The 26,724-nt window shown below is 31.5% G+C and overlaps 2 protein-coding genes across 3 annotated transcripts; one reads left to right on the top strand and one right to left on the bottom strand.

The window, feature by feature from the left end:
• Positions 1 to 5,731: 5,731 nt before the first annotated feature.
• LOC147816092 (uncharacterized) lies at positions 5,732 to 19,578 on the bottom strand. Of its 2 annotated transcripts, none has more exons than XM_087158151.1 (3): positions 19,433 to 19,578; positions 15,424 to 15,647; positions 5,732 to 6,153 (listed from the first exon to the last, which is right to left on the bottom strand). In XM_087158151.1, the coding sequence occupies exons 1-3, from the start codon at positions 19,509 to 19,511 to the stop codon at positions 6,124 to 6,126; spliced, it is 333 nt and encodes a 110-aa protein (XP_087014277.1). In that variant the 5' UTR covers positions 19,512 to 19,578; the 3' UTR covers positions 5,732 to 6,123. The 2 variants fall into 2 exon arrangements, with proteins under 2 accessions (XP_087014277.1, XP_087014276.1); XM_087158150.1 differs by lacking the exon at positions 5,732 to 6,153 and adding an exon at positions 9,807 to 10,079.
• A 5,721-nt stretch (positions 19,579 to 25,299) lies between these two features.
• Positions 25,300 to 25,944, top strand: LOC147816093 (protein GVQW3-like). The gene is made up of 2 exons (XM_087156709.1): positions 25,300 to 25,471; positions 25,550 to 25,944. Exons 1-2 carry the CDS (start codon positions 25,300 to 25,302, stop codon positions 25,942 to 25,944), a joined length of 567 nt encoding a protein of 188 aa, XP_087012835.1.
• Positions 25,945 to 26,724: the final 780 nt, after the last annotated feature.

Consider the following 26,724-nt stretch of genomic DNA (forward strand, 5'->3'; position numbering starts at 1 on the left):
ACCATCCGACTACAACGAGTGTTACACGCACGATATCATGCGTGTGTATTATAATTGTTGAATGGTTATTTGCTTTGTATTGTATGAATGCATGCACATATCAAATTTCATTAAAATCGGTCCAGTAGTTCTAGAGATGATCGACCAAGTTTGCTCCTAATTTCATACACCCAGAGCCGGATTATACCTTTCGTAGGCCCTAGGCATAGCCGTTTTTGGGCCCTCCCCTCCTTCCCCCACTCCTTCCCTCTTTTCAAAAGATATGCTGAAATTTTCTTGCATATTTTTTTTTACACTTTTATTGATATGGATTTTAATTTACGAATTTGTTTATCGAACTTTATCTGCAATACCGATAAGTGTAATGCATAAAGTAAGAGAAAAAAAAAAGGTATACTCCTAACTTTAAGGAGAAAAAAAAATGGTAGAAATACAACATTTAAAAGAATAAAAAATTTACAAGTTTAGACAAGAAAAACAAGTTTAAAAAATACAAAATTCTCATATTTATTTTTTAAAAATAATTACAATTCCTAAATTAACTTATATAAACAAAACCAATGATTAAATAACGCAATATATTTCATACCTAATTAAACGGGGGGGAAACAATAAAATAAAAGGAGAACTTATTAATCCAAATCAAAACACTTGAAAATTATCGAACCGAAACTATAGTTAAAAAAGGCACTAGCATAAATATTAAAACCCGGAACAAGGCAAGATCAACGGAATTTTTAAAAAAAAAAAAAAAAAAAAAAAAAAAAAGCTAATGATAAAATTTATGAATAAAAAGAATTTATTGAGTGCGAAATTTATCGTGAAAAGAAAAAAAAATTAAACGTAGTGCAATCAGACAAACAAAACTGTTTTTCTGATTCCACTACGTTTGATTTTTTTTATAAATTTTTTTCTCCCAAGTTTTTCGTAGGCCCCTGAATTTCGTAGGCCCTAGGCACGTGCCTAGTGTGCCTATAGGTTAATCCGGCCCTGCATTCAACGGTGTATTAAGGCCTGTAAATGCCTGGATTGACGAAGCAAGAAAAAAGAAAGTGATTAAAAATATTAATAGGAGGTGTTGGATGTTTTGCGGAGCCAAAAGTATAAGACGTAGAAACTTAAAACGACGGAAGTGTGTAAAAACAAGTAAAAACTTCGATAATTGGTTCGATTAACTGTATTAAGAAGAAAAACCAGCTCTTTCGACGGCAGAAATTTTGAATGATATTTGCGAGAACTTGTGCTTATGGCGGAACAATATTTTTAATAATTTGTGTTATAAAAACTGCCATACATTTGGTATCTTAAATTTTGACTCTTCTGTATGTTAAAACAAATGGTTTTATTTTATTGCAAATGGTTTCGTTTCATTGTATCTTACTGGTGATTTACTTTAGTTCGAAAACATTTCTGAAAGTCAAGCTGGGCATTTCTGAAAATAAAACTTGTTTAGAAATACCTGAAACCTGTGGTGGTAACAATCTAGTGTCACACGGACAAAATAACATATTTTTTAAAGACGTTTAATAAATATATTTCTGTGTGTGTATATGTTTTTAGAAATTTTGACACCCGTCCGATAACTTGATATTAATATCAAAATTTTCTAGTTAACCGAAAAAATATAAAAAAAAACATTAAAGTGTCCTCATACTGACCCCCTCAAATGCAGTACATAACAATTATTAGAAAGCAGAGAAGAGCAATGCCTATAACCAAAATAGACACACTATGGTTCACATTAAGTGTAGGCCTAAAAGAATGTTCTTAACCTGATTCATGCCATGTTTGCATCATTATCGATTTTAGCGACTCCTGTGGTGCTTACAATCTAGTGTAACACGGACGAAATAACAAATTTTTTTAAAGACGTTTAATAAATATATCTCGGTATGTGTATATGTTTTTAGAAATTTTGACACCCATCCATTCTTTATAGTTAAATAACGATGCATTTTAGGGAGGGTAGCTTCACTCTGTGACTAACTCAGTAGTTAAACTAACACACTTGTGACCCCGCACCCCTACTTGTAATAGTCTTACCTTGTTACCATAGTCACCTCCAGACGAATGTCTGGAAGAGTTCTTATTTTAGACAAGAACTCAGAGAGAGAGAGAGAAAGTTACAATGAACTCACAACCACTGGCCACGTAGCAGTAACTACTGCATGTATGTACTAGAAACAGCGTAAGATCAGTTTTACTAAATTACAGTCATTATTTTTCCCAGACCTATACAAATATTTGGTTTAATATTTAAATGGTTAATTTAAATGCTTAATTTAAACTGAAAAATGATACAGTGAATTCATTTCCATTTACAAACATTTATAATTTTTACACGAGGACTATTTTAATTAAAAAACAAATTTTTGTTCAAAAATTGTTTTTTTAGACGGGAGGAATTGAAAATTCTTTAATTTGCAAAGTGGGGGTTGAGCTGAAGGAAAAGGTTGAAAACCTGTAAATTTACATGAAGCAAATTGATTTATTTTTGAAAATTAATTTTGTTCATCACAATGTTTAATCAGTTCCTGGAAATAGCTGAAATAAAATGTCCCCTCTCCCAATAAAATGTTTCTAGCCAGAGTTCAGCTTGCAAGTTAATGAAGTTTTGTACCCGCGATGTTATTGGATCGACGAAGTTTTGACTACGAATACGCAAATATTACTTAAAAAGCTTGTTATAAGTCTGACACCCAGTTGAACCAGTAGGTTAATTGGTTTGAAGCAACGAAATTGTACACTTTGTGCAATTGTATATACGATGGTTACTGAATTCACGCAGAAAAAAAAAAATGGCGTTTCACTTCACTAGTGTTTGGAAATTATCACTTCGTGTTGTTCCTTGTTTTAAAAACTATCATACAAAGACTAATATTTAACTTTTTCTCATTTGCCAGAGACAATTCGGAATAGTAAACTGATAGTGAATTAAATAATTTTTACACATAAAAAAAAAATTACAAATTCAACTTAAAACTTGTGTATTTTGTTTTACTTTAGTTCCTTGTATTTATTAATGAAATGAAAAAAATTGTTAATATTTTTGCTCCAAAAATATTAACTGGTAACGGAAGCGGTTAAAAAAAATTCTTTTCTGCTAATTAACAATATAAGCAAAACAAAACAAAACTTTCCTTTCTTTTTTGTAATTGCGTTTATAATGAAAGCGTTAAAATTCTAAAACACCGTTACATTGTTTAAAGCAACAAATTGCTAGACCGGAGGTAGTACATGCTTCGAATCCCAGAAGTGGTTAAATGTTGAAAATTGAATTCAAGAAAAAAAGAAAAGAAAAATTGGACTTATTTTTCAACATTGTAACGTAAATAAAATATTCTTTTACTTTTTTTCTGTAAATGCGTTTTTAATGAAAGCGTTAAAATTAGAAAAGTTTTGTTAATATATATATATAATGCCCCATATTTAATATTAACCTATCATTTGAAATTCGGCGAGGTATTCAACCTACTATACTAAAGGAAATAATTATAGACAAATTAGGGCGCTAACAATATGGTTCCCTCGACATAAGCTTCTTTAATTTGAAACGCTCCGATTTTTTCCTCACAGCATTTCTGATTTGAGTAGATGTTCTTTTGAATAAGGATAGAAGATTTAAGTTTTGGAATAGCTCGTTATAGGGAGACGATTTCTGCGCTTTTTTAATTTCTTGTTTAAATCAAAATCCGTTCTGTTTTTTTTTTATCGATGGTTTTTAAAATTGTTTAGAGTGGAAACAAATTATTGTAGTTTAATTGCAAACGGAATTCATAACTCCTTGTTGTTAAGAAGAAGAAGAAAAAAACTTACTTTGACATAAAAAGTTTCAAAAACCGTTATTTTTATTACGCAACCATAAGACTACAATTTTCATGCTATGAAACTGAAATAAAGACTTTTATTTGATCATCACATTCAGATATTCTATCTAATGGACCTTTTTAGTTTGGAGGTTGATTAAGAGGTATTGAAAAAAAAAATCATTGAAATAAACTGCAGTGTTCCTATGAAAAATATATTAATTTAAATCCCAGGGGTGATTGTGAGCCCAAGTCAAAATTCCGGAAAATGTCTCGAGTTAAAAAAAAAAGTTTAAATTGAAAAATTAGAAAAACATTTAAGCAAGGTTATTTCCTTTTTCTCAATATTTCTTAGTTTACTTAAAATATTTTTAAGATTTTACACATACCTATACCATTTACACATACCTGTGATGACCTGGATAATTAATAAAATTTACAAATATGTCTTTCTTTCTTGAGTTTATGATTATAACAACTATTTACTGATAAAAAATGAATATTGATCATGAATATAAGCTTATAAAGTGTATCTCTGGCTCTCCCTTACAAACAAATAAAATAAACTGTGTTTTTAAGTTCCACCTTTGGAAATTTGATTTCCGGAAACTTCTGTGATCAATGATTTTTTGAAACGTCTAGGCCTTGGATCTCCGGAAACTTCTGGATCACTGTAAGCGAAAAGTCCGGAAATCCGGATTTTTTCCGGAGCACAATCAGCCCTGAAATCCCAACTTTTTGTACAAAATAATTACTAAATATATTTATTAATGAGTGATGAATATCTTATACAAAAAAAAATTGATATAGAAAGTAGGCAAATTATTAAAATTCGAAATAGAATAAAAAATAAACTACAATAAGTGAAATGAAACTTATACATTTTAATTACAATTTAAAAAAAAAAAATTAATGCGGCAGAAAAGGAGAATTATTAATAGGTTTTGATAATTTTTCTCCAAGTAGAAAAACAAAGTTTTTTTATTATTAAAAAAAAAAAACTTTACGCTGTTTGTCCGTTTTAAAACTCAAATGAAAAACGATTGATACCATCATGATAAGATGGTATATTTAATTTAAAATTGTCTAGCTTCTAATTTAGAGCACTTACTGTTGTTTCATTTTACTTGAAAGTGAAAGAGCTGTGCTTTGGAGAACCCCATAAATAATCTATTGTAGAGATGTAACGAACACTGATTTGGCCGAATAACAACATTATTAAAAAAAAAATCATTATAATTTTTTAATAGTCATTTATTGAAAAAGAATGAAAACCTTGTTTTATTATGGGTAAGGGGTAATGACACAAAAACTACAGGTTATCCATAAGAAATATTAAACAATAAGATAAATAAAAAAAAATTTTAATATTAGTTCTAATCTGAGATGAGAAAGAATAAATAAAAAAATTGACGAATTGAATGAATAAGAAAAAGTTGTAAAAAATCTTTTTAATTCTTAAAACAAATGCTTAAAAAAAAAATAGATTTTCCAAAAAAAAAGGTATCCATAAAACGTTAAAAGAAATATAGACTTATCAGTAGAGCCCGGATTTTGTTGACCTAAAAAATCTCAATTAATGTCCTTAAAAAGTGCAAAAAATGCCCTTAAAAGTGCAAAAAATGCCCTTAAAATGCGAAAATTGCGCTATAAAATGCCTTAAGACATAACCTAAATAGAAGTAAAAATGTTGAACTAAAACAATGTTTTACTCTTTAAAATTATTATGAGTCGTTTCAAAAAATATAAAGCAATGCAATACTTATTCTACGTTCATTAAAGTTTAACAAATATGTTTTATATCCTAAAATAACAAAAAAAAGGAAAATATATTGACTCCAAAACATTTTCATTTTGTATAGAAACTTAAATGAATCTGACAACTTCCATCTCATAATATTACTAAATATCAGAATTACAGTGTATTCTTTTTTTTTAAATTTTTTTACAAAATACCATTTTTTCCCTATATTTTCTGTTAATAAAATTTACCAAGATGTTGCCTTTTTCTCTTGCTGCAGATGGATTAAAATACATGATAAACACATCTCATATGAATAATAATACATTTTTTTCGCCAGTATTAGTGCACAAATCTACGAGTTTTGTCTTCTGAATAAGATAGTATTTAAAAAATGGTTCTAAGTTTGTTCCAATTGCTTGAAGGATGTTCTTCTAGGGGAGGGTCTTGGAATGAAAGAGACTGTACGACTTCTAAGTCTGGTGGAGAAACGTCGAACTGTCTCGTTCTTAGTACAGAGAAGGGTGGCAGCGCACATTATGATGAGGAGAAATACGATCACCACACCTAGAACAATCAGAACACTCGAGCCTCGACCAGTCCTGCCTACAAATAATTAGAATTCCATACATTAGATTAAAAATGTTTTGAGTACTGTTAATAAATATCGAATCAGAGTTTTTTATAGCATTTATTTAGTAGTACTTTATGTTATGTCGCACTAGAGCTGCACAAGGCCCTGATCCGAAGTGACATGACTCTCCCGCTGTAGTAGCTCCATAACCCAGCTTACGAAATCAAGCATTTTCATCGCGAAGAACGAGATAACTCGTATTCCAGGAATATTCGTTGTGCTCTATGGGTTATGGTGAATATGGTTATTCTTTAAAGTAAAATAAACGAGTTCCGAAGGGCAGTTGCAAAAGTTAAAAGAGAACCGATACCACGCACACTCTGTCCCTTTACAGGCTGATCAAAGTGGTCAGTTTTACTTGATTTCGGTCATCAATTAGAAACTGTTTCCTTATGATCAGTCCACTTTGACATACATGGTGATTGATATGGGGGCTCAACATTTTCCTTTATAGATGGTTAGACTAAATGTAAACAATAACAAGCTTCCTAAAACCGGAAGAGATATAGAAAACTTCCGGTGTATCCCTCCGCTTATGTTATGCTAAAGAGGCGATGCGTGAACAGGCTGTTTTACAAATTTGCTCGTCAATGTTTATCCCTTTCTTGGCTATATTTGATTAAAACATCACTGTTAGTTATTTTTGGGGGGTTGTATCTACTGTCTTCCAAGTTCTTATGTTGTTCGTTTCGTTGAAATTTAAAAAATAATTATAGTGTAACAAGAAGTATAAAAATATTAGAAGGCATCCTTTTTCAAGTTTAGGCTTAAAAATAAATCGGAAGTAGTAACCCGAAAGCATGTCTTACGACGCTTTTGAACTATTAAGATGGAGTCCCCTAATTGGAATACATTCGATCAAAAGTTATTGAGGTGCAGGGACTGATCAAGACAAATCCCACAAAATTTTCCGGGCCCCTTACAAAATATTTTGAAATTAAATTTCTGAAGAGTAGTCCTAACAATAAAAATAATCTATTGAACATGCATGATTTAAGAGAAATATTCTAAGAAAAATTGAAAGCAGACAGTTGAAGATTATTTTTCTATGATGAAGTTTACGCATCTAAATATTAAAGCAAAATATAAAACAACAAAACAATGTTAAGTCAAAATAAAAATAGTTTGCTAACCACAAACAATTGAAATCAATGATTTTTGCTAAAAGTCACTGACTAGCTGAATTATTTTAAATATTTGTTAAGAATAAGCTTTTTAGTTCTTGTTGACACTAATTATTGATAAGAGACTTTGCGAATATGCATCCTCGTTGCAGTTGCTTAAGCCGTTGGAGTAAAAATTGCACCCATTAAAATTCAGCTGTACTTTCAAATTTGATTAGTGCAATGTTACACGAGTTTGGTTCATCACACTATAAAGAAAATTTGAAATAAAAAAATGCCTTTTTTGAGATAAACTGTTTCAGTATTTTTTTTAAAAGTAATATTGTGGACTATTTACTAATTTTTTGAGGCCCCCAGAAAGTGTGGGCCCGTGCTTATTGGGCCTAGGCTATCATCAGACCCTGTATGAAGTGTACTTTTTTATGTGCACTGTACAAATGAAATAATGATTTAGTGACACCTTTATTGATTGAAAACGTGTATTTTGGCAGAAATTTTTCAGAATGCCCTTCTTTCTTTCCGGAAGATTCAAGCATTTCTTTCTCTGTTCATCCGTCCAATATCGCCATACATTACAAAAAAAAAAGTAGCATGCATTGAAATAAAATACGCTCTCAGTTTATTTAGGTCTTAAAAAGTATCTTCAAATCAGATATAGGAGTTGAATCAAATATATTTATTATTATCGCCATTCCTGACAATAAAAATCTTAGTAAAGAACAAAAACGATTCTCGAAATCTGGTGAATCAAGATTAATCCCATTGAAAATGGCATTAAACAACCTATTTATTTGTAATGATAGCGAAAGGCAAGAATCCGAGAACAATTTAAATAATCTTTCTGTATTCGTTGAATTTCGATCATTTCTAATTCAAGGAAAAATAGTGTGATTTCAGAGCACTCTTTCTTCGATGATTGATTATAAAAATCACTCTTGTCAAACGTCAGAAGGATTCTTTCTTTTTGTAATGATGCGCGAGTGGAATTAAAAAATGATTTCAGATGGATATATATTTGTGAATAATTAATGTAATCGAGCATGTGTTTTTGACTGGGTGCATTATAAGAATGGCATTATTTGTGCTAATTTCCTCACACATACTCTTTTTTTATCTGCACTTACTTATATTCTTTGTGAATGCCATCTCAAGATGATGCGATTTTTCCACTCCTTTCCACCTTTCTCCGTTACCATGGTTTCGTAAAATTTTTCTCTCTTACGGCAGTAAACAGTTTAAAGATGGAACCGTGCAAGTAGCACTGATGATTAAAATTCGTAATGAAACTTCAGTTATCTTAGTTTCCACTTCCGCCGATTCATTTTTACGTCCAAACTTAAAGACCATTCAATTTTTTGTTATTGTACTTTAACTATTTACAAAATGATGGACGCCATTCAATTTGTAATACCATTGAAATGAGAACAAAGAAAAAACAACACTTACCTTAAATCGGTATATAGCTAACGATGTTCCTAAAAATCTTATGAGGGGTCTATGGATGGGTGGTCTAATGTAAACAATAACAAGCGTCCTTAAACCGGAAGAAATTTAGAAAATTTCCGGTGTATCCCTCCGCTTATGTTATGACTACGAGGCGATGTGTGAACAAGCCTAATATTCTATGCAGTTTTGTTATTGTAATTTGGGTTCAAATCTAAACATAATTGTACCATTCATAAGAGTTTTCAGAAATGTATTGATTCTCAGAGGTCGTAAGGCCAAAAAAAAATTTGGGAACGATAATATCTCATTGTGAATAATTCTTAAGGTTTGCCATGTTTTGTATTTTATCCCCTATTTGGCTACATTTGAATAAAATGTCGCTAAAAATATCTTTTTAAGTTAGCCTAATTAGAAAATATTCTGATTATTATAATATTAATATGATAATGCTGAAGTTTAAAGGCTGAAAGAAAGAACTCGGTACATGTGAAATACTGCAAAATATATGATGCAATAATATGATGGCGCTTTTTTTCAATCTGCGGCGTAAAAATATATCGGAAGCAGTAACCCGGAAGTTCTGAAAGAGCAATTTTACCACTAGCGCCACCACCCTTAGCTTTACACGATCACCCATCCATAAGTGCAAATTTAAACTGTATTAAAGCCTGTTCACACATCGCCTCGTAAACACATATGCGGAGGGTTACACAAAAAGTTTCCAATATTCGAAGGATACACTCAGTTCTTACTGCGTCTTATTGGAGGAAAGATTATCCGAAACCATGGTAATAGAGAAGGGAAAAGTGTGAAGGTGGAAATCACACAATCTTATTCTACTGACAAAGAGGAGTGCAACGTCATAAGAATTATATATATATTTTTTTACCACAATTAGAATGTCCGTATGGGTCTTCGTCACTGAGGTCACCGCAATTGTTGTGTCCATCACACGTTAGTCCGGACCAAATGCAGATATTTTTATCACATGAAAACAGATCAGTCGTATTATGAGAGCAGCCGTCATCTGAAAAGTGTTTGCAGATTGATATTCAAATTATGACATGCCATTACAAGTCCAGTATATATATATATATTGATCTATTTCCACCACACCATAGCCTCTGACAGAGAGTGAAAGATAAAGAAGAAGTAAAATCACCTTTCTGAAAAGCAGTGAATGTGATTGTGAAACCTGGATATCCAGACAGTGTTTTGTTATTCATCCCTTCTGTATGGTATATCAGATTCATTTTATTGTTGGAAGACGGATAGTGTCTCTCCTCATCCTCGCTGTAGATTGGTTCACAGACACGTTCGCTCTCTATCTGTTAACGGAAAAAAGAATATTCTTTCTTTTCAAATCTTTATAAAAGACACTCTTATGCACATTAAGAGTTAAAAAGAAAAGCACTGAAATATAAAATAGTTAGTAGGTGAAGTAAAATAATTACTGAATTAGTTCTCGTTGGTTTATTCAATAACAGTCATAAGACTTGCTGTTACGTTTCATAGAGTCATTAAAAAAATAACAGTGGTAAAAAAAAATCATTTTAAGTGAGTTTCTTAGCGACGTAAGAAATCATAACACGCCACGAGTGCTGTATTCAATAAAACTTTCCGAATTCTTTATAAAATATATTTCCAAGCTTATGGATAAGAGGATTTAAACAAACAAAAAAACAAGCAGAATACTTTAATAACTATTATGCAATTTCATGGTAATAACACATTCGCAAATATTTCAACGTATTAATATGATATTAATTTATTCGTTGATATATTTATTCGATATCTGCCGAGGATAGATTAGGTGAAATATCAGTGTTCGAAGTACCAGTTAAATGCATAATATCACTTCACTTAAAAATCATTGATGTAGGGCATACCGGGCAAATGTACAAAGGGCATTGACATTTAACTACACTTACTACATATTTCTGACATTTACCAAAGCGACTATGTGATTGTGAACATTCATCGGTGTAAGTCAACAACCACCAAATATATATATATATATATATATATATATATATATATATATATATATATATATATATATATATATATATATATATATATATATATATATATATATATATATATATATATATATATATATATATATATATATATATATATATATATATATATATATATATATATATATATGTAATACAAAAATTATAAATACTTTTGTATTAATAAAACCATTAAAACTCTTTCGTTTTCATAAAATGTCTTTGGTAGAGAATAGGTGTAGAAATTCTATTTTGGGACTTTAAGCTGAAAATATACCATTGAATCATAATTAGATTTATATTTCAATGGAGGAGTTATTTTTTGAATCTTGTACTTCTTTCACTTCCACATTAGGAAGTATTAAATGATTTTCCATAATGCGTAGAGTTTCAAAGGTATGTACGACTGGAACCTAATTACATCATTCTCTGTAGTATTTAATGCGGAACCGATGGTTTTCGCATGTCTCTTGCTGAATAACGTGTTCCAATAAACATCTGCCGGAACCATCCGGAGATTTGTCCACACCCCCTCCCTTGTGGAGTGGGGATGTGAACTGTTATAACCACCAGCTTAACTTTAAATAAGCATTTTTATAACATATTATGGTTTTTGACTGCATTATTAAAGATGAATACAACAATGATAACAGGGATGTAGCCCTGTTATTATAAGCCTCGCAAGATGTTAGCTTTGCTGAGGAAACCCTTTGGATGAAACTTACGCAGTTCTTTAGAGGCCGGCTGTGACTTCGAAAACCTCACCCCATCACCCACGGGGAAAAAAAATTGCTTCATCGGCAGTGAAAAAAGCGTAGAAGGAAAGGAAAGATTCCTCATCCCATCACCCACCGGGGGAAAAATACATCAAAAATATCCAATATCTCATTCGCATAGACAGTTCAAAATTTATCAAGTCAAATTCTTCTGCAACTCATGATAATTAATAAAGTATCGAGTATCTGCAACAAAAAATAAATTCTTCGATCATCAAACTTTTCGTTTACATAAATGATACTTACGCCCAGTGGAATTTGTCTTAAAAATCATCAACTTTCCTTTTGTGCATGCTGAATGTTATGTCTACATTCTGAAGGCGATGAATACTACTAAAGAGTTGAATTCGATCTTTTTCTTCCCCTCTTGGACAGAAAATAAAATCTGCATTGAACTCCTGATAGACGTTAAAAAGTTTTCGATTTGAAACCCCGGAAAGCTTAGCATTTTATCGTCGAAGAATAATTGTTCTCGCACCCCGATGGTCTACTTAGATGTTCGACATTCCCCAGAACTCAAAGAAAAATAAGCTTCAATTTCTCCTTCACTATCGGTGTTAATTTATGATTCCTCTTAACAAAGAAACAAAAACAACTTTCATCTGATGCTGTGATTTTCAAAATGTGTTTTGGAATCGAAGAAGCAAATTTTTTTTTCCTAGCAACTTTCATCTGTTGTTGCGGTTTTCGGAATGTCTTCTTGGACTGGTTCGAACTTTTTCTCGTATCCTTTGTGTTAATTTTTTTTTTAAATTTCTCTTAAATCAATTTCTTGAATTTTGATTGATTAACAAAAAATAAGAAGAGAATTCATGTAAATAGCAAAAATCGTAGAGTATGATTTTTAATTTTTTTCTCATGCTTGATGTTTTAATTGAAACAATTATTTTTTATACATTGATCGCATTTACTGTTGAAAAATTTTTTTCTTGAGAAATTTTTATTTTCAGTGAAATGATTGTTTTAATTGGCTCAAAAATGCTTTGAGAAATTATTTTCATATTTATTGTTTTATGTGTTACAGTTTCCATGAATGATTGATTAGTAGAATTTATATATTTGTTTTACTGGTGTTTAGGGTTAAGATATAAATGCCATTAAAAAAATTTTCTCTTCTAAAAATAACTGCAATAATTATTGAAATTCAATTTTAATATATGAATATAATTACGGTGTGGCAGAAATTAAATCGAGAAATGTTAATAATTAATACAAATAGTTTGGAAAATGCTAAAACACAAATTGAAATGTATTAGTAACTGAATGCACTCAAAATATTTACAAAATAAAAATAGAAATAAAAATATTAGAATTTCCTAACACCCATTGTGACAAATTAAATTATCAATTTTATGTCCAAGAAGAAAGAAAGAAAAATATAAATGAAAAAAAAAAAGGAAACTTGTAATTCTTTTACTTTTTCGGACTTGGTCAAAACTAAATATTCCTATTAAAAAATGTGAAAACTTATGTTACCCAAACAAAAGGACAGTTAACACTTAACAAAATTTGTGAGTTTCCCTTTTTACGATAGGCTTAAATTGTTAACTCCGCTAAGTTTTTTATACTTGATACTGATTTACCATATGCTTTAGTAGGGTTGCAAACTTGCAAAGATTTTTGTTTGTTTATTGATTGTGTCGGGCCAGTTTTTACTCTATTTGGTAAGAGACTGATCATCTCTGCTAATTCTAAAAATGACAACTTATCTTACATTAGACAGCAAAATTCTCAAAATGTTAAGGTTAAAAATGGTGAAAAAATAAAAGTTAAAGATGTTTCAGTAAAAGTAAACATCGAAAAAATAAAAGTTAAAGATGTTTCAGTAAAAGTAAACATTGAAAAAATAAAAAGAAAGAATGTCCAAAAAGTTCAAATGATTCGAAGATAGATCTAAGTAATGGATGCGTACATTATCAGGTTAATATCGACGAAAAAATATGTAAAGGGTAACAGAAACAAAAAATAAAAGGAAAAATCGGAAAAAGAAAGAATGACCAAGAAACTGATTACAAGATAAATAAAAAGAAAATTTAAGTAACCAAAATTTTGAAAAAGTACATGTATCAAAGTTTAGGAAATATCACAGCCCACAAATGTTGAAATTAAATGACTCTTGTTGTCCAGTTCGTTCACATAAAAATTGTGTACATTTTTAACCACACAGAATCTTAAATTCTGATTAAATGACACTTGTTGTCCAGTTCGTTCACATAAAAATTGTGTACATTTTTAACCACACAGAATCTTAAATTCTGATTAAATGACACTTGTTGTCCAGTTCGTTCGCATAAAAAATTGTATATTTTTGTGTGAAAAAGTTTTGAAAATTTTAGTAGAATAGTTATATAAACATGTTTCATTTTTCTTTCTGTTTAGTTATTAAACAGGTAAATTGCATTATCATGTTTTTTATATTTTTGCCATTGTAAATAATTGGTGTTGTTTTTTACTTATAATTGAAAAAATATTATTTGTAGTAAGGAAAAGGAACAGTCGTACCAACCTAAATTTTAGAAATTTAAAGTATTCTAAATTTTTTTTTTTGGCTTACCAAAAAAAATTTTTTTTGGGGGGGCGATGTAATACAAAAATTATAAATACTTTTGTACTAATAAAACCATTAAAACTCTTTCGTTTTCATAAAATGTCTTTGTTAGAGAGTAGGTGCAGAAATTCTATTTTGGAACTTCAAGGCTGAAAACATACCATTGAATAATAATTAGATTTATAGTTCAATGGAGGAGTTATTTTTTGTCCCTCTTTCACTTCCATATTAGGAAGCATTAAATGATTTTCCATAATGCGTAGAGTTACAAAGGTATGTACGACTGGAACCTAATTACATCATTCTCTGTAGTATTTAATGCAGGACCGATGGTTTTCGCATGTCTCTTGCTGAATAACGTGTTCCAATAAACATCTGCCGGAACCATCCGGAGATTTGTCCACACCCCCTCTCTTGTGGAGTGGGGATGTGAACTGTTATAACCACCAGCCTAACTTTAAATAAACATTTTTATAACATATTATAGTTTTTGACTGCATTAAATAAGATTAATACAACAATGATATTTGATGACCCTGATAATGATGACCCTGTTATTATATATATATATATATATATATATATATATATATATATATATATATATATATATATATATATATATATATATATATATATATATATATATATATATATATATATATATATATATATATATATATATATATATATATATATATATATATATATATAATATATATATATATATATATATGTCTGAGTCGGTCTAGTGCTATGGAAACAAGAATGCCGCATTTAAGGAAGGGTAGCTTCACTCTAGGACTAAAAAAATAGACCGAAGAGATTCCCGAAACTACTCCAAAACAATGACAACGCACCCCCACTTGAAATAGTCATACTTCGTTACCAAAGTCACCGCCGCAGATCCAGACGAATGTCTGGGGGAGTTCTTCTTCTAGAGAAACTAGCGGAATAGAGCGTTCGCCTTCCAATGAGGCGAACCGGGTTCGAATCCCAGTCGATGCGAATTCCGCATCCGGCTTGCACCGACCACAGTGCTGATGTCAAATATCCTCAGTGGTAGACGGATCATGGTTTAGAGTGCCCTTGCCGTCAGGCTAACAGTGGGAGGTTCTCGCAGTCTTCCTCTCCATGTAACGCAAATGCAGGTTAGTTCCATCAACAAGTCCTCCACGAAGGCAAATTTCTCCCACTACTCGATGCAGGAGTTCCCTTGTCTTCTGGATTGGGTTCAAAATGACAAGGATACGGAGTTGAACGTTAGAAGTCGTAAACCCATAAAATTGGATCAACAACGGTTATAAAATAAAGCAGAGAAACTTACCTGGATGTAATCTATGCACTTTCCGAGTAGTTCTGTCCGAAATCCAATTTGTCGAATGCTGACCATGATGAAGTGATTGGTGGGGGCTTCTAAAAGTATTTTGCACTGCATATTTATTGAATAGGATATTTTGTCTGTTGCCTTTAAAATTCCAGCTGAGAGTTCACCTGAACTTTCAAGGGATACTTTCAATGAGCCTTTGACACACATACCCTCCGCATCATCTGGAGAAAAAAAACATATCTTCTCTTCTTTAAAAGAACATATTATCTAACAAAATGTTTAAACTGTTTTGAATTGAACTAAAAAGAATTTCTGTTTTTGATGCACCTAAAATGGAAAACGTAGGGCACACCACTTTCGAAAGACGTGGGAGGAAGTTTATTTCAAAGGGGAGGCTCAACGCGTCTTTTGTATGGATGGTGTTTTCAATATAAATGTAAACAATAACAATCTCGAGCTCAATACCTGCTCTAGTTCCGGTTAGAGAGCTTGCAACTGCTTACTACAGCTTTTACTGGGAGGCGATATTTTCAAACGGATAATTTTGTTTTCAATGAAAGAAGTAAATTAGGTAATTTCTGAGCTCAAATCAGTCATATTTCGTAAGATATTAATGTTATTAAGTAGTTATGGTGAGTTTGAAGTGAAAATTTGCTTTAGTTATTTATAGATATTGGGTTAAAAAAGGTGTCATGGTTGCTAGATTTTGAATAACTCGCTTTTTTAGCAGTCCTGATTTGGCCTCTTTCCATTTGTTTATTACTGCTTGTTCTTGTTGCAAGCTGTGCACCATCTTATGTTAGTGTTAGCACCTTTAACATTGTAAACACAAGTATTGTTAGCATTGTAAACACAAGTAATAAGTAATCAAATACCACGTTTGCAAGAATCTCGAAGCACAATGATCACATTGTGGGCCAAATGGCTTTAAAATACACTGTTAACAGTAACCCGGAAGTATAAGCGGTATGGAGCTTGCAGCGTTTCCTTAGTGTAGAAAATGCCATCCATTAGGTGTAATAAAAATAGAATATATATATTTTTAAATAGAATTTGTAAAACGTTGCTTTTAAAATTTTTATAAGGTACTTTTAATTTTGTGTCTGTAAACAGGAAAGTGGTCTCGCGCCTTTTTTTCCCCCAATTCCTACTATTAGTTCACACTATTATTAGTTATTTTATTCTAAATGCTTTTGTATTTCGAATGTTTTTAAATTTATTTCATTTGTTGCTATTCTTTATGGGCCTGTGCGGAGTGTTTTTACACTCCAGCGAATGATGTATATCAAATGCTGCTGCTAGAAAAAATAGAAAAAATAAATAAATAAAAAACTATTAGTTCACACAATCTCTCCAATATATATATATATATATATATATATATATATATATATATATATATATATATATATATATATATATATATATATATATATATATATATATATATCAAGTCCATTTTTTGATATTTTCTGATTTTTGGAAATTTTTGATGAAATAAATAATAATCTTCTTAGTTATTAAAGGATTCTAGGTTAAAGGATTCTAGGCTTTTTTCTAGATTAGACAGCCCTTTTTTTAATAGCTTCTGAATATATTGTATAATAATTTCAGAAGCCATTGTGAATAAGTCCACCTTTTATCAATATTTTTTTACATAAACTTTGAAATAAAAATTAAATTCTTCTTCTTCTTTCGATATTTGTTGGTAACACTGAAAAACAAGAAATTCATAGTAACCAGGGTTGCCAGGCGTAGTATTTTTAATACTACGGTAGTATTTTTTCACCAAAAAAAGGGGTATGGTATTTTTCGTAGCATTTTTTTTTTAAAATGTGGTATTTTTTTATTTTTTTTATCATTTCCTAAAACAAAGAAAAGTGCCACTTTAGTTTTGAAGTAAAAAACAATTTTTCAAATAATCCAACAGTTTATTTTCTATTAGTCACTGTATCTAGTGATGATTGAGAAAAATCGAAGTTCGTTTATACTAGAAGACATAAATTTCCTATCTTTTTCAACTGCCAAAAGGTATAAGTCCTAAAATTTTTAAGATGCTGTCATTATTTCAATAAATACTTACGTTTTTATTTACACATCCTGTACACATCTTGTTTTTTTGCAGAGTTTACACCGCGAAAAAAGAGTTTATACACTTTTCTAATTAAATTAATAAACCAGGAATTTTAAAAACTAATGTATCAAAAAACATTAATTTTCTCAATTGTTGTGTTTTGCACTTAACCGCATTGGCTTCTGAGCGACTCATATATATATATATATATATATATATATATATATATATATATATATATATATATATATATATATATATATATATATATATATATATATATATATTTTTTAAAACTGGTAGTGGATAATACTTGATGTTAATACAGTTTTTTCAAATATTAATTCATCTATATATATATTTCTCTTACACGGCGACAAAAAAAAAACCTCATTACAACTCCCCGAATGGCAACGCTGGAAAATCGACTGATGATTGCCGCTAAAAATGTCACATGCCAAATCTATCTGAGGTGGCTCAACATATAGCACTTTTAAAAACGGAAACAACCAGAGAGAGCATTTTCACCAAATGTGACCTCTTCCGAAATTCACCCTATCAGCTGCGGCAATCATACTATTAAGCTAGGCAGAAGTGAGAAGTCTTTGTCGATAGATCTCTATTTTAGTATTTTGTCGAAAGCGCTTTTTTTCACGAATTTAGTTGACTATTTTTAATTTATATCACGAATTCATTTGTTTTATTATTGTTATTAGTTATTCATTGAAAAATGAGTCTCAGTCGTGCTGTTACGCTTTAAGATTTTATACTATAGCACATTTGTAATAGGTTTATCGAATTACATGTCATTTATTTGAATTCAAATTTATTTTAATGGCTTAATATTTACTAAAAAGATGTATTTTTTTTTTAAAAAAAAGTTGTTATATGGAATTGAATGATTGTTTAGAATTTTGTGGATTTGCAATGTACCTAAGTTAGTAGCGAACGAAGCAAGCTTGGTTTGCGAAACAAACCATATAAGATTGCGTAGCAATTTTCGGGGGTTGGCGAGCGTTAGCGATCAGGGAGCAAAGCCCACTAGTTTATTAAATTAAATTAATTCATTTAAGTTTTATATGGGTGAAAAAAATTTTAATTGTTTAATAATAAGTAATTAAATATATAATTTTTCCTTGTTGACCCTAAGTAGGAATTGACTTTTAATTTTTCTACTTGTCTTATTGAAATTTCTTATTTTAATAGATTGTAATAAGCATTCAGAACATTCCGACTGTATGTGTTTTATATTTATGCATGGATGCAGTCAAAAATTTTTTTAAATTAAACATGTGAAAAGAAATATAATACTAGAAATGGGGAATTCACACTAATAATTATACTGACTTCCAGAAATTTTTGCTGGTTACCATTTCATATTCTTTGAGTGCTTAAATATACATAAAAAAAAATAGAGAAACTTTGCCTTAAAAGTGTAAAAATAAACACTTAGGACCCCTGGTCAAATCATTAGACTGTAAGATTCTATGTAAAATCTTAACTATCAGGTCATACTTTATTTTTTTTAGAAGACTGAAACCGGTTTATTCTTGTTTACGTTAGTGTATATCACTTGGTTAACATTGTAATGCAATACGTTAAAATTGAATACAAATGGGAAGTATATAAAAAGTCTCCGGAATGTTTAAATATAAAAGTATCGCATACTAACTCGTGCAAAGCATGTCATTATTAAAACACTACAGTGCCTTTAATAGTTAGGCCTAATTATTATAATATAATGCTTGATATATTCTATATTTATATAATAAATCGTCTGATTTATCCTATCGTCGAATTTATATTACATACCGTCTCATTTAACCAATTGGATACACGAACAAGGTCGCGTAAAAACGCTGTTATCACCTGATAATTAAAGAGTTTGCATCGAATAATTTGGCTACTTTCAAAAATGAGATCATGACTTACATGTTTGGTATCGTGCGGTCACACAAGAGACGAGAAGACACGCGAAAAAAGGGACGCATCTAATAAAGCTCTCCTTCATTCTCTCAGTCGTCGTCCTTTATGTTTTTCTCATCATTTGGTAGGAGTTATAAAATGATCAGCTATTATCTTATCACATCTGATAAGGACTAATTGTTTTGTGATGTCGATTTATTTTTTGGTCAGATGCGTCATGTCAACATATTCACGTTTTGTTTTAATCTCTCCAGCTGGAGGTATAATGCATAATGTAGATTTCTTTTTGCCCCCCACCAGTGATGTAATTTTAATGTTTCTTAGCGAGGTTATCTGTTATCTCCTTCAACTATATATATATATATATATATATATATATATATATATATATATATATATATATATATATATATGTATGTAATAACAGGGCTCCAACCCTGTTATCAGTGTTGTATTTAGCTTGAAATAATTGCAGTCTTAAGCCATCATACGTTCGAAACAGGTTTATTTAAATGTAGGCTGGTATTGCTAACAGTTCACGTCCACACTCCCTATGGAAGGGGAATGGACAAGACTTCTGACAATTCCTGAACAGCTTATCAGGATCAAATCATGATGAAAAGGACACGCAAAACTATGCGTTCTTACGTTTTATACCAACATAGATTTGAGGTAAAAAGGCACATTTCGTACATTCCTTGTAACCTTACGCATTAAGGAAAATCATTTCTGCTTCCTTATACACACCCAAGCAAACAATTTTTATCGAAGAATGCATGGTCGGAAACAAAACGCAAAGGTGCTGGCGCATTTAGAAAGTTGTTGGATGCAAACGTGAAAGCTCCATTCCTGTTGCGAGTTACTGCGCTGCGTTACTTGTTGCCAAGCTTTCGGCCGCTGCAGGGAAAGTTCGTGATATGCCCTATCTTTTCTTCGCCGTTGTACTGCGTGCGTAGCAGCATAGTCGCTGCCGGCCACTGTTTTGAACACTTATTGTAATCACATGCCACTTTTATAACTTAACTTCATCGTTCTTTGTGTGTTTTTGCCTCATATAAGAACATAAACTTTGACGCGCTCTAGCGGTTTTGCGTTTTGTTTTCGACCATGCATTCTTTGAAAAAAAATTGCTTGCTTTGGTGTGTACTATCACTTCCTAAAATTTTGCCCATCTTTTTAGAATCACCCTGTATATATATATATATATATATATATATATATATATATATATATATATATATATATATATATATATATATATATATATATATATATATATATATATATATATATATATATATATATATATATATATATATATATATATATATATATATATATATATATATATATATATATATATATATATATATATATATATATATATATATATATATATATATATATATATATATATATATATATATATATATATATATATATATACATATTCTAAACGTTTAAATTACAAAAAATGAAATTTTTTTCCCCAGCTACATTCTTCTTACCGTAGAATAGTTCATTATTCAAGTAATCTTTAATTTCGGACTGGGTTTTGTTCCCCAAAACTACGCCACATCTCTTCGATGTCATTTTTGTGTTCTTAACGACAAGAAATGTATGACTCCTCAGAACCACTTTGTATGGAATTCATTAATATGTTGGTGTTAGAAATTAAGATAATTTGTAGACTTGGTCGTCTAGAACAGTGGTTCTTAACCTTTTTAAGCCGCGACCCAAATTTGAGAAATATGTTCATGTCGCGACCCAAAATAAAGTCAAAATTAGGCTGAGTAAGCCACAATGACTTCTTCTAGGAGGTGTTGGTATTACTTATTATTTGGTGTATTACAAACTTTTTTGGTTCGACTCAGCACGACCCAAGAAATATGCTTCGCGACCCAATTTTGGGTCGCGACCCATAGGCTAAGAACCGCTGGTCTAGAACTACTTTAATGAAATTTGATATGCACACACATTGATACAATTCAAATAACCATTCAACAATTGGAATACACACGTGTGTGTAACACTCGTTGGAGTTGGAAGGTATGAAACTACGGTTGCAGAATAAATGAAACAAATGGGTCCCCTCTTACGATATACAGGCCCTGCAGCGTGATTTCATACTTGAAATAAGTCATTTTCTATGGCAATTGTCCTGAGGCATTTTCATACCATCCGACTCCAACGAGTGTTACACGCACGATCATGCGTATGTATTATAATTGTTGAATGGTTATTTGCTTTGTATTGTATGAATGCATGCACATATCAAATTTCATTAAAATCGGTCCAGTAGTTATAGAGATGATCGACCAAGTTTGCTCCTAATTTCATACACCCAGAGCCGGATTATACCTTTCGTAGGCCCTAGGCATAGCCGTTTTTAGGCCCTCCCCTCCTTCCCCCACGCCTCCCCTTTTTTTCAAAAGATATGCTAAAATATTCTTGCATATTTTTTTTTTACACTTTTATTGATATGAATTTTAATTTACGAATTTGTTTATCGAACTTTATCTGCAATACCGATAAGTGTAATGCATAAAGTAAGAGAAAAAAAAAAGTACTCCTAACTTTAAGGAGAAAAAAAAAATGGTAGAAATATAACATTTAAAAGAATAAAAAATTTACAAGTTTAGACAAGAAAAACAAGTTTAAAAAATACAAAATTCTCATATTTATTTTTTAAAAATAATTACAATTCCTAAATTAACTTATATAAACAAAACCAATGATTAAATAACGCAATATATTTCATACCTAATTAAACGGGGGGGGGGAAACAATAAAATAAAACGAGAACTTATTAATCCAAATCAAAACACTTGAAAATTATCGAACCGAAACGATAGTTAAAAAAGGCACTAGCATAAATATTAAAACCCGGAACAAGGCAAGATCAACGGAATTTAAAAAAAAAAAAAAAAAAAAAAAAAAAAAAACCTAATGATAAAATTTATGAATAAAAGGAATTTATTGAGTGCGAAATTTATCGTGAAAAGAAAAAAAAATTAAACGTAGTGGAATCAGAAAAACAAAACTGTTTTTCTGATTCCACTACGTTTGATTTTTTTTTTAAATTTTTTTCTCCCAAGTTTTTCGTAGGCCCCTGAATTTCGTAGGCCCTAGGCACGTGCCTAGTGTGACTATAGGTTAATCCGGCCCTGCATACACCGGTGTATTAAGGCCTGTAAATGCCTGGATTGACGAAATGTTAGCACAGGTGGGCATTGGAAGCAAGAAAAAAGAAAGTGATTAAAAATATTAATAGGAGGTGTTGGATGTTTTGCGGAGCCAAAAGTATAAGACGTAGAAATTTAAAACGACGGAAGTGTGTAGAAACAAGTAAAAAGTTCGATAATTGGTTCGATTAACTGAATTAAGAAGAAAAACCAGCTCTTTCGACGGCAGAAATTTTGAATGATATTTGCGAGAACTTGTGCTTATGGCGGAACTATATTTTTAATAATTTGCGTTATGAAAACTGCCATACATTTGGTATCTTAAATTTTGACTCTTCTGTATGTTAAAACAAATGGTTTTATTTTATTGCAAATGGTTTCGTTTCATTGTATCTTACTGGTGATTTATTTTAGTTCGAAAACATTTCTGAAAGTCAAGCTGGGCATTTCTGAAAATAAAACTAGTTTGAAAATACCTGAAACCTGTGGTGCTAACAATCTAGTGTCACACGGACAAAATAACATATTTTTTAAAGACGTTTAATAAATATATTTCTGTGTGTGTATATGTTTTTAGAAATTTTGACACCCGTCCGATAACTTGATATTAATATCAAAATTTTCTAGTTAACCGAAAAAATATTAAAAAAAACATTAAAGTGTCCTCATAATGACCCCCTCAAATGCAGTACATAACAATTATTAGAAAACAGAGAAGAGCAATGCCTATAACCGAAATAGACAATGGTTCACATTAAGTGTAGGCCAAAAAGAATGTTCTTAACCTGATTCATGCCATGTTTGCATCATTATCGATTTTAGCGACTCCTGTGGTGCTTACAATCTAGTGTGACACGGACGAAATAACAGATTTTTTTAAAGATGTTTAATAAATATATTTCTGTATGTGTATATGTTTTTAGAAATTTTGACACCCATCCATTTTGACATCCATTCTCTATAGTTAAATAACGACGCATTTTAGGGAGGGTAGCTTCACTCTAGGACAAACACAGTAGTTAAACTAACACACTTGTGACCCCGCACCCCTACTTGAAATAGTCTTACCTTGTTACCATAGTCACCTCCAGACGAATGTCTGGAAGAGTTCTTATTTTAGACAAGAACTCAGAGAGAGAGAGAGAGAGAAAGTTACAATGAACTCACAACCACTGGCCACGTAGCAGTAACTACTGCATGTATGTACTAGAAACAGCGTAAGATCAGTTTTACTAATTTACAGTCATTATTTTCCCCAGACCTATACAAATATTTGGTTTAATATTTAAATGGTTAATTTAAATGCTTAATTTAAACTGAAAAATGATACAGTAAATTCATTTCCACTTACAAACATTTAGAATTTTTACACGAGGACTATTTTAATTAAAAAAACAAATTTTTGTTCAAAAATCGTTTTTTTAGACGGGAGGTATTGAAAATTCTTTAATTTGCAAAGTGGGGGTTGAGCTGAAAGAAAAGGTTGAAAACCTGTAAATTTACATGAAGCAAATTGATTTATTTCTGAAAATTAATTTTGTTCATCACAATGTTTAATCAGTTCCTGGAAATAGCTGAAATAAAATGTCCCCTCTCCCAATAAAATGTTTCTAGCCAGAGTTCAGCTTGCAAGTTAATGAAGTTTTGTACCCGCGATGTTATTGGATCGACGAAGTTTTGACCACGAATACGCAAATATTACTTAAAAAGCTTGTTATAAGTCTGACACCCAGTTGAACCAGTAGGTTAATTGGTTTGAAGCAACGAAATTGTACACTTTGTGCAATTGTATATACGATGGTTACTGAATTCACGCAGGAAAAAAAAAAATGGCGTATCACTTCACTGTTGTTTGGAAATTATCACTTAGTGTTGTTCTTTGTTTTAAAAACTATCATACAAAGACTAATATTTAACTTTTTCTCATTTGCCAGAGACAATTCGGAATAGTAAACTGATAGTGAATTAAATAATTTTTACACATAAAAAAAAAATTACAAATTCAACTTAAAACTTGTGTATTTTGTTTTACTTTAGTTCCTTGTATTTATTAATGAAATGAAAAAAATTGTTAATATTTTTGCTTCAAAAATATTAACTGGTAACGGAAGCGGTAATGGAAACTGGTAACGGAAGCGGTAATGGAAACTGGTAACGGAAGCGGTTAAAAAAAAAATTCTTTTCTGCTAATTAACAATATTATAAACATAACAAAACAAAACTTTCCTTTCTGTTTTGTAAATGCGTTTATAATGAAAGCGTTAAAATTCTAAAACACCGTTACATTGTTTAAAGCAACAAATTGCTAGACCGGAGGTAGTACGTGCTTCGAATCCCAGAAGCGGTTAAATGTTGAAAATTGAATTCAAGAAAAAAAGAATTGGACTTATTTTTCAACATTGTAACGTAAATAAAATATTCTTTTACTTTTTTTCTGTAAATGCTTTTTTAATGAAAGCGTTAAAATTAGAAAAGTTTTGTTAATATATATACGAGGCCTGTCTAAAAAGTATCCGACCTTAATTTTTCCCGCGCAAAGTAATGATTCTAAGGTGGCACCATCGTGCACGCTGGAAGGGGGAACCTTAATGCACATGCTTGAATTTTTTCACCGCGTTCGGTTGTGCCAGTCGCTGACTGGTAGTCGCCAAGTAAGGTGCTGTTCGTCGGATTTAGTTTTCTCGTAAGATGACTGGACAAATTGAGCAAAGATATTGCATCAAATTCTGTCAAAAGCTTGGTGATTCTCAAAGCCAAACAATTCGTGAGATTCAGCAGGTGTTTGGAGAAGAAGCGATGGGTGTACCACAAATTAAGGAGTGGTTCATCCGATTCAAAGAGGACCGCACATCAGCGGAGAGTGAGTAACGTTGTGGCAGGCCCCAAACAGCTCGGAGTGCAGCTAATGATGAGAGGTTGCGAAATTTGGTGATGGCAGATCGTCGTTTGACAGTGCGGGAGATTGCAGAAGAGGTTGGAGTGAGTAGAGATTCTGCACATGCAATTTTGCGTGAAAATTTGAACATGAACCGAGTAGCTGCGAAATTCGTACCCAAGTTGTTGTCCCCGGAACAAAAAGACCTCCGTTTTGACGTTGCACAGGACCTTCTGGACACCGCCAACTCTGATCCTGGGTTTCTGAATACCGTGAAAACTGGAGATGAGTCATGGGTGTACGGGTGCGACCTAGAAACAAAAAGACAGTCGTCGCAATGGAAGCATCCTGATTCTCCAAAGCCGAAGAAAGCGCGGCAGGTGCGAAGCAAAATCAAGGGGATGCTGACTGTTCTCTTTGATGTCCGTGGAATTGTGCATCACGAATACGCACATTAAGGACAAACAGTGACAAAGGAGTACTATCAAGATGTTCTCCGGCGACTTCGTGAGGCAGTTCGAGGCAAAAGACCAGACTTGTGGACGGCGAACAACTGGCGCTTGCATCATGCAACGCCCCTGCACATTCATCCCAATTGATCCACACTTTCTTAGCCAAACATGGAATTACAACCATTCGCCAACCTCCCTACTCTTCAGACCTGGCTCCTTGCGACTTCTGGTTGTTTCCAAAATTGAAGACGCCACTGAAAGGATCCCGTTTTGAGAGTAGAGAAGAGATAATGCGGAACGCGACGACGGTGCTGAGCACCATTCCAAAAGAAGACTTCCAGAGGTGTTTCCAGCAGTGGAAGGATCGGTGGGCTAAGTGTGTGCAAGCACAAGGGGTCTACTTTGAAGGGGATTAGGATCCCAACTCCGTCAAATATTTGAAATATTTTTTCTGGCCAAAGGTCGGATACTTTTTAGACAGCCCTCGTATAATGCCCCATATTTCCGCTTAATATTAACCTATCATTTGAAATTCGGCGAGGTATTTAACCTACTATACTAAAGGAAATAATTATAGACAAATTAGGGCGCTAACAATATGGTTCCCTCGACATAAGCTTCTTTAATTTGAAACGCTCCCATTTTTTCCTCACAGCATTTCTGATTTGAGTAGATGTTCTTTTGAATAAGGAGAGAAGATTTAAGTTTTGGAATAGCTCGTTAAAGGGAGACGATTTCTGCGCTTTTTTAATTTCTTGTTTAAATCAAAATCCTTTCTGTTTTTTT

This window comes from Parasteatoda tepidariorum, chromosome 2 (assembly GCF_982258835.1).
Source record: "Parasteatoda tepidariorum strain Cologne lab strain chromosome 2, Ptep-v5.0, whole genome shotgun sequence".
NCBI lineage: Eukaryota > Metazoa > Arthropoda > Arachnida > Araneae > Theridiidae > Parasteatoda > Parasteatoda tepidariorum.